This window comes from Poecilia latipinna, unplaced genomic scaffold (assembly GCF_001443285.1).
Source record: "Poecilia latipinna isolate Pla-1442-1.1 unplaced genomic scaffold, P_latipinna-1.0 Scaffold180, whole genome shotgun sequence".
Classification (NCBI taxonomy): Eukaryota; Metazoa; Chordata; class Actinopteri; order Cyprinodontiformes; family Poeciliidae; genus Poecilia; species Poecilia latipinna.
In genome coordinates, this window is record NW_015112796.1 from 61,931 (window position 1) to 71,640 (window position 9,710).

General features: G+C 43.3%; 1 protein-coding gene across 1 annotated transcript; it reads right to left on the bottom strand.

The window, feature by feature from the left end:
• Window positions 1-4,193: 4,193 nt before the first annotated feature.
• rtn4rl2a (reticulon 4 receptor-like 2 a) lies at window positions 4,194-8,059 on the bottom strand. Its single transcript, XM_015030349.1, has 4 exons — window positions 7,844-8,059; window positions 7,037-7,263; window positions 6,692-6,925; window positions 4,194-6,543 (listed from the first exon to the last, which is right to left on the bottom strand). Exons 1-4 carry the CDS (start codon window positions 8,040-8,042, stop codon window positions 5,689-5,691), a joined length of 1,515 nt encoding a protein of 504 aa, XP_014885835.1. The 5' UTR covers window positions 8,043-8,059; the 3' UTR covers window positions 4,194-5,688.
• Window positions 8,060-9,710: the final 1,651 nt, after the last annotated feature.

Below are 9,710 nucleotides of genomic sequence, written 5' to 3' on the forward strand. Positions count from 1 at the left end.
TGAAGAGGCTATTTTAACCTGGGTTACACACAGAAACCACATCAATAACACAACGTATTTAGCAGAGAAAACTCAGCTTAATTAAAAGTATGTTTAATACCCGCTTAAAGGTTGTTACCTTTAAAAGGTGCTTTTACTTTGAGTAAGAGCCTCTTCAGATCCCATATTCCAACTTATTAAAGGTGCCTATACATTTGATTATTGCAGAGCTCTTGACCTACCTCCGAATGCTTGTGTTTTGGAAAACACAGCAGATATCTGATATTTTAGGGCCACCTGGTTGGAAAAAAAAATCCTAGTGAGTTTGCCTGTTGATGTACAAGTGGGCGTGTATATGTGCGTGGTTCCCGCTCGTGTGATGCACGAAGAAACGTCTGTCTCCCAGTCGGCCTCTCTTAAGGCGCAGCAGCAACGCAGACCTCTTGCCAATGAGGGTGTATGTTCGCACGTGTTTTCTGTGCTTGCACACTTAAGCCGTCCAAATGTTCTCCACTGAAGAGAGATCCAAGAACATGACTCAAACGTCACACCTCCTCTGTTGCTATCTTACTGTCGCTATCTCTTTCACACAAGTCCTTATTTTCATCCCTCTGTCAGCGGTGAGCTCCGTTTTCCAGTCCTGGTTTGACATCAGTGACTTTTAGGTGTCCTTTTCTTGCACACCTACATATTTATTATCTACGTATTTACACAGTGGCCATTCTCTGTATTCTTTGACAGAAGTGATTATGTATGAGTCCAGCGTTTGGTAAGATAACATGAGACACAATCAGACGTCTTAATTTTTTTTAAAAAGGAAAAGAATGACTGTTGCCGTTGCCCTAAATTCACTTTTATTTGTGTTTTTTTTTTGTATGTGCTCTACATAAGCAAGCTAGTTATTATTTCAAAGTTGGCTATTATTTAGCTTCCCTGCATCTCACACACAACAAACAAACAATTATTGCTTGGGAGCACATCAAAAGATTTTATTCTCTCGGCTTCGTCGTGGAGCAGACCTCAGTTCTTACTGGCTGCTGAAAATGACACAAGAACAACTGAAAGGCAGAAGTACCCTGAGGGGAATTTTTACAGCAGAATATTGTAAATAAGTCAAAGAGAGAAAAAAAAATTCTAAGAAGTTGAGCTTGGTTTGGACAGCAGCTCCAGAGCAAACCTGCAGACAATGTCAAACTGGCTACATGAAAGACTGAGAGAAAAGACCATGAATTCAAACTCTGTTTTTTTTTTTTTTTTTTTTTTTTTCAATTACATAAAGCAGCCTAAAAAGGACTCAAGCATAAGTGTGCAAATGTTTAAAGAAAAACACGGAGCATGACGTCAAGGTGCTGTAGCAAAACAGGAAACGTGTGAAAACTGGAGCACAGATGCACTCAAGTAAAATATCTGTGGGGTGGCATAAATTCAACTCCTGAACACAAAATAAGATGAATAACTTGCAAATTGCACTCGCACATGCGAAGGTGAGAACGCATGAATGTGTGTGGAGAGAGGAAGGGAAGCGAGAGCAGCGAGGGCCCAGCAGGTGGAGAGAAGTGTGACAGAATAGTGACGCACTCAAACAAGCGCAGAGCTTTTCTACCCTGTCTCTGCACCGCTCCTTCTCTTCGACAAGTTAAATTGGGAGTCATTAATATTCATCTATTCAACATAACTGAGGCGTCGACAGACACTCGCTCGCAACCGCTCCCTCCACCTCGCTCACATTCCTAGAGATAATGTCCGTTCTGACTGCTGAGTGACATGGATGGCGTCCAATCAAACCCACACAGTTTATATGTACTCTACAAAAAAGGTGCGTCATGGATTTTTTTTTTTTTTTTCCCCTGCCAAACAGAAGCTCAGAGACCAATGGGAATCTAAAAGATGGGGCGAGTGATGCGCTGGTTTCGTCCTTATATAGGCATGACAAACTGGAGTAAGACATTTCTGAGTGAGCTTTATGCCACGGAGAGCAAACTGTGTGTTTGCAGGATGAAAAGCTTGTCTGTTTGCTTGCGATGCAATCTGCCGCAAACATATTGTAACTTTTAATGAAAATGAACTGATAATTTATTTTAGCAACTGCATGTCGTGAACGCATTGGCTTACACGTGCAACGCGTCAGAGTACAAAAGACCTGCTGTATCAATGTAATATGTAGTGCATTGCAAAAGTATTAGTTTGCGGTAAACTTTTTAGAATTTTGTCGAGTTAAAGACAAAAACACGTCCCAATAAATGAATACCCCTTTTTCGGGGTACAAATGTACAAACTCAGGTTTTCGTCCATTTTTCTTCACAAAATATACAGAATGGAGATTGTCTGTGAGCTTCAATTTATAACTTGCGCCACAAATAAATTCTTGATTAGATTCAGATCCATACTTTGACTTTTCCATTTCAACATATGCCTGGCCTTTCTGATTCAGTGGATGGCCATGTATTGGTTTGCAGTTCTGCTATGCCCTTGCAAATGCTGGATTGCACAGTGCACTCAATGCTTTATCCATTGTTTTTGAACAATGTTATTCACGATACTGCCAAAGATATTCCCTCACCCAGGTAAATCATTTCAGGTGCTCAGATCATTCACATATATCCAGCATCTAGGCATGCAGACTGCTACTACCTAAGTTTGTAAAACAATTAGTCACTTTCAGAAATCTGATGTTATCTGTGCAATAAATGTCATGGTTTTGCAGATGCCAGGAGAACAGCTCTTGCCAGAGTTGTTTCAGTGAAACACGCCGCTTTGCACAAAATGCAAATTGTAGCTTTGAACAGTTGTACATTCAGTTAGGACAGCGTGGATATTTTTATTCCAAAATGTGCTTTTACAGTTCTAATGGCATACAATTCAAATTACAAAAGGTGGTTTTAAAAAGTAGTAGAAATGTGTTTTTACAATGTTAAACCTCTTTGCTAATAATATTGTTTATTGTGAAATATACCTGAAAGCAACAATACTCAGTAAAAAATATATAATTTTCCTGTTGCCTCTGAACCTTTCAGATGTTGTTTGGGAAATGGGACAATTGTTGTCCATGTGTTAATATAGAAGAAACTTTTGTTATTCAACTTCAGCTCATGAAAGTTTAATGAAAAAGTTTTAACTAAGCAGTCTATAAATTGAAGTGAAATTCTTGCATTTCCAAACAGTGCTTGTCAGGTAAATGTATTTAAGCTCAGGTTGCACTGTAAAAACTGACAATGAGTGACTTTTTTTTGTAACTCATGATGGCATGGCCTCACGTAGAATGACAAGATCATTTTGTCAATAAAATTACATTAATCTGTAAGAGAAAGATACGATTCCTGCTGTTTGAGTTTGGTTTAGATTCACTGAGCAGAGAACTGCAGCCCTGCTCACTTTCTGTTACTTCTTTTGCTTTTATTAATAGTTGTGTAACTGAAAGGGATGGTCAGCTGCCTGCAAACACAAGGCCAGCAGTCTCTGCGTGTCTGTGTGTCGGTGTGTGTGAGTTTGCGTGTGTGTGTGTGTGTGTGTGTGTGTGTGTGTGTGCTGTCCTCTTTTTGCTTTGGGTGCTTGACTGGATATTTGCCAAGACATAGAATAAAACTCCCACACGAACAGACTTTGTTAAAACAAGTATGAATTTATTCTTTCAAGAACATGTCTTTTTCTTTTACAGTAAAAATAAATAACAAGTCAGTGTTTAATATATTAATGACTATTTCTCTCTTCAGATACAAAACATAAAACATGCAGACTGTCAAACTAACAAAGGAAACTTTGGGGGGAAATGGTATAACTGGCACTTTGGTCATCTGAAAGTGACGTAATGGTCACTAGAGAGCACCCAGGCTCAGTTTGACCTCCTCTAGGAGACTTACTAAACAGCAAGATAGCACTGAATATTTCCCACAGGCTTTCCTCATTGTGGCGAGAAATATCAAAGGAGTGAAGAGCACCAGCTCTCTGATTGCATCTGTCTGCATGTGTGAAGATTTCTAACATCACCACCTACTCTTTCACTCCTACTACATCCTGGCCTTCCCCTGATAACCTTCGCTGAAGAGTCTCTTCCACTACCTTTGAGGGATCGAGATGGCTTGAAATAAAGAGTGTAACATGAGGTGAGCAGAGAGAGGAAATAAAGGCATCGTTGTACATCAGCATCGCCTTTGTTCCCTCAGTGTGGATGCCTATATTTGGAAACTTCCTGCTTCAGCTTTAACTCTTTCTGCTTCTTGATCAAAATGTCTTGCAGCCTCAGAATCCCCTGCTGAACTTGACTTTTTTGGAAAGCCTAATCTCCGCCAGCTGCAAGGGAGTCTTAAATTACTGGCTCCGGATTCCTGTGTTGCTCTCTTAGTTTGCTCACAAAAAGCATCCAATTTACACCTCGTCTGTCCGTTTGGCGCAACCCCTTGGTGAGTCAGTGAAGTGCTAAATCTAGTGACGTATTTGCCTTTGCAGAGTTGCCAACTTGTGAATCCATTCATTGCCTTTGATGCAACTCACAGATGCCTGTCATAGCCAGCGCTGCCCATGTGACTGTGTGCTCAGTTCTTTAGGTCCACAAGCTCTTTAGTCACGGTTTTGTCACCCAACAGCAATCTGCTACTTTTGTTTGTATCTTATATTTTTGATTTACCATATTCTCTCCCACATTCATATTGCTTCAAAGTCACCAACGGCCCACAAAAAGAAAAACCCCTCCACTTAGAAGATATTCATCAAAGAGAGGCATGATGCAGGAAATATTCAGTATATCTTTTATATCAAGATCATTCATTGGCATTCAAGTTAACAATCATCACACATTATATCAATATGTCACAGAAAGACATCCAAAATCAAAAATCTCCAGCTTTCCGAAAGAAAGCATTCTCTCCATGTGGTTGTCGCTAAACAACACCATATTTACAGAGGGTGGCGAATGGAGGACTACAGGTGAACCAGATTTATTACTTATCTCCTGCAGGTTGCTGCTTCTACTGCCAGCACTGACCTTCTTCTCCCACTCTTATTGCTGCTCAAACACTCTCCCTCCCTCCCGTCTGCTGTCCCTGTCATCTTGGATTCCCCTCTGTCGTCTTTGTCTTCACAGTATTTTTGTGCTCCTATCTCTTCCCTGCTTCACTGTGCATGGTGCTCTGTCAAGTAGAGGCACAAGCCTTCACAGTTTTCCTGGATCCAAATGAAAAGTGATTGTGCTGGACCACAAAGTCAGCCTGAACACTCGCACAACACAAACCTATTTACATGACACTTTAAGTGGTTACAGTAGTGTAATTACTGTACACTGTTTCTAACAGTAATCGTAGTATTCATAGCAGCCAGGTAGCTGGATGCAGTAATAGCACTAGTAGTATTGACTAAAGTTGAGATGACAGAATTGACAACATCGTACACAACTGCTATCAAATTGCCTTCTTACTGGTGATGGACTCAGCCCTCGTAGCCCTGCTCACAGGGAGTCGCAATGCAGGTAAGGCACAGAAAGCCATACCTGTTGATCATTGTAGATGATTGTAGATGAAGAACTCTTAGCAGCCCTGAATAAGTGTTAAGCCCTATAGGTGGTAGATTAAGAATCTAGCCATTCCCCCAATCTCCCATGCTGTTCCTTGAGGAATACCTGACAGCAGAGTGGGCAAAGGGGGTATAAAGAGTCTAACAGGGTTCCTTCAGCCTCTAAAACAGGCTGGAAGGGAAGGGGTGTGGCACTAAGAGTTCAATTCAGCCAAATAGTAGGTGGAGGCAGATGGTGAACACAGAGAGGGCTAGTAGAGAGAGTAAAGAGGGTGAGGATGATCTGGGAGGAGAGGAAGATGGAGGCAAATCAAACTCAGGTGGACATTCGAGCTCAAAGCACCGCACTGAGACACCTGGTTCTTCATTGCCGTAGTTTGCCCAGTACTCTTCAGGGTCAAGTTTGGGCAGAGCCAGCTCTTCATCCGCCAATTCATACTTGACCACCGAAGTGGTTGTAGAAGGACCTTTTCCATACAAGCCAGCCTTGACAGTCTCTGACGACTTCTCAAAGATGCCTTTTGTGGAGGACTGGGGCTTGTTTTTGTGGAACCACCAGCGGGTCTTGGTGCTGAAGGTGGTGGTGGTGGAGCCAGCAATGGAGCCAGGGTCAGGCAGGGGGCAGAGGGCGAAGTCCATCTCTCTGAGGAAGCGAAGATCCTGGCCACGGCGGATGGAAGGAGAGGCACAGATCACCTCGGATGATGAGACGCGGGCCTCACGGAACCACTCCCACAGGGCACGGGCCTCACAGCCGCAGGACCAGGGGTTGGCATTGAGGCGGAGGAACTCGATGCCCTGGGTGTCCCTCAGGGTCTGGCTTGGCAGCTCGGCCAGGGAGTTGTTGAAGAGGAAAAGCATCGTCAAGCGGCCCAGATCGCGGAAGGCGCGGCGGTTCACCTGACGGATTCGGTTGTCATGGAGGAGAAGCCGGTCGAGGTTGACCAGGCCACGGAACACGTTCTCTGAGAGGGTTCGGATCCGGTTGCCATGGAGAAACAGCTGGCTCAGGTTGATGAGGTCAGAAAAGATGTCATCTTGCAGGAAGTGAAGGTTGTTTTCCTGAAAACCAAGAAAAGAAGATAAGCAAAAAAAAAAAGAACTCACCGTATCTGATCTGGAATGTGGGTAGCACGTGCACAGTGTGGGCAGCTGCATGTGTATGTGAATCAGAAGTGTGAGAGCAGCAATGTGTCTCTAGCGCCCCTACCTGCAGGTAGAGGAACTGTAGGCTGTAAAGCTTGTGGAAGATGTCATGGGGCAGGGCAGTGAGCCGGCAGCGGTGCATGTGGAGGCTCTGGAGCTTCTCAAGGCCGCGGAAAGCTCCACCCTCAAGCCTGTGAAGTCCGGGGTTGTCTCCCAGATCCAACTCCTCCAAGTCCCTCAGCTCACTGAAAGCACCTGCCTCAATCCAAGTGATGTTGTTGGAGAACAGCCACAGAACCTACAAGAAGACGTATAAAAATCTTGAGCTATTTTTTTCTTTAGATTTAAATGCTGGGAAAATAAAATACAATTAAAACACGTTTTGAAACTTTTTTTTTCCCCCTCCTACCTGAGTTCCGAAGCCAAAAGAGCCAACTCTGAGCTCCGTAATCCGGTTGTTCTGGAGGAACACGCGCTGGGACTCGTACGGCACTCCCACGGGGACGGCGGTGAAGTTCTGCGCCTGGCAGCTCACAGTCATGGGCGTCGGGTAACACACGCAGTGGTGCGGACACGCCGACGCCGGATTTGGCTTGCCGAGGATCAGCCAGACCACCAGCCAGAGGGAGAGACCGTCTGGAGGAGAGACAGAGAAGAGAAAGAGGTGAGAGCAGTCCGTGGTGCTGAATTCATCCTCTTGTATCCAGTGCAAAAAGCATGGACGGTTCTGACGTTAAAGCAACTGCACTCATTTGAAATATGTGTTTAATTCTCCAGTTTCAATAAAGAGCTTGAACACACGGAAACTTCAGCTAAAAGTTACAGTTTCCAAAAGAATACACACCTCGGAGTTATGCCTATGACACTTACGCACTCGCTCTGACCATTACGCACCACATGGCCACAAAACCGCTCAGTCAAAACACAACATTGAATTCTGAGACTTTAGTAAAATTCGTTTCTACTTCTACCAATACGAAAAACGTGCAATTATAAATGAGACGGAAATTATTAATGGGAAATTCATCTGTGGTTCTGAATAGTAAAACGTTCATCATCCATCCATTTTCTCTGCTTATAATATACATCACAGAAATCACATATATTTTCATATAAAACTTAATGCATTCATGCACAATTTTTATCATAGAGCAAACACGTTTCAACTCCAAGTACAATCCAAATGTCCCCAGCCAAAGACGGTAAAGGAACTTACTTCTGCAGTTGCGCATGATGGAGCTTCGTCGGCTCCGAGAAATAGAAGAGTTGTCCATCCTGAACCAAAGCCCAAAGCGAGTTAGCCTGAGAGGGCGAAGTAAAGCCTTGCTATCTCCGCTGATGCTCTGGTTCCCGAGTCGGAGCGACTGAGAGTGTGCCGGCTGATGGCCACCACTGTCCCATATATACTCCAGCATGCCGTAGTTGCCTACGGCAGTGGGCACCGTGGAATCTCCTACGTCACTGCTCGGGGGTCATGAATGAATGAGGGCGGCGAGAAAACGGAAAGGGGAGGGGCCGACCGCGAGGGGATTCTCGAGAAGAGCTTCTACGCGCGTAAAAGGCTGGTTGGAGACGTGCGCTCAGGACTGGGAGGAGGAGATTTTCTCGACGCACATTGGTGATGGCAGAGAGAAGGAAGGGTGGGAGCATGTGTGTGTTTGTGTGTGTGTTTGTGTAAGAAGAAGATGAGGGAGGCGGGAGCAAGCCAATAAGGCACGGTGCCCGGTAATGATGACTGGGCTTTGTGGAGGAGCGGAGGATGGGTAGCAGAGGCTTGTTTCCTGGCTTGCGTTCACAGAGACTGTTATGGTCTGCTTCCGGCGCGCTGCGCCCAGACAGAGTGATACAAAGAAGAAGAAAAAACACTCCTATAGATGGTTCTGTCCGAGGGAAGGAGGATGCCCCCGAGTTATGATTAAGCCACAAGATAGCGAGTCACACCAAACAACCGCAATTGAAGAGAATTTTGTTGTGCTTAACTGCGGCATGCGCTGTCATCCTGTTTGTGGTTTAATTATAGTGCTGACATAATTACTGATGATGGAGCTCTGGAATGGCACCTATCTTAACAAGGAAGGAATGGACACTTGGAAGGTGTCAGTGTCTAATGCCAAGTGTCAGTCAAATTCTGACATATATGAAATAGAAATGCTCATTCCCATTCAAGTTTTTCCATATTGTGTCACATTATCGCCACATAACTCACTCAATTTTATTGGGATTTTTTTTTAATTATTTTATTATACTGATCGATAAAAAAATAGTGTATAGAGTAAAACTCTGATCCACCTAATAACATACAGTGCAACCAAATATCTCTTCACATCACAGTTGGTAAACATAATTAGCATATGTGTAAAATACTCTCAGTATAAATGCAGCTGTTCTACGAATAACTCACAACGGGCTTGAACAAACAGTGGCCTAACACTCGGAACATGGCACAGCCCATCGCCAAGCAACATGTGGTCATCCAACATAGCTGAAAGCCCCACAATGAGAGCACTAACCAGGGAAGCATCCAAGGGGACTTTTGTGATTCTAGAGGACTTGCTGAGAACCACAGATCAGGTGGAAAATTAGTCAGGTTATTTTTTTTTTTTATAAATTAATTCTTTATGAAAAAGAGGCAAAAAAAAGAAGAAAAAGCCAGTATCCAACAAAAACAAGAAGTCTTGTTGCAGTTTGCCACAAGCCATGTAGGAGATGTGTAAAAAGGAGTTCCAGTCAGATGAGACTTATTCAAATTTATTTCAGCCAACATGCAAAATTAGTTTTATATTTGTACATCACCATTCAGCAACAAGGCATTTCAAAGTGCTTTACATCATAAAAACACAAAAATACAAAGTCATAGGACACACCGTCAACAGCAACTTGAATACTTGTTAAGTATACAGCCAGAGCCATATAGTTTAGAATAAGTATATTCTTATTTTAGAATGGTTAAGTCAAAGTCCAGCATTATTAAGTTGAGAATCTTTTTAAAAACTTTTTAAAAAATCTCTTTCCAGAGGTTCGCCATCAACCAAACTTGATCAGTTCTGAAAAGAAGAAAGGCTGAAAACTTCAGTCTCTAAAAG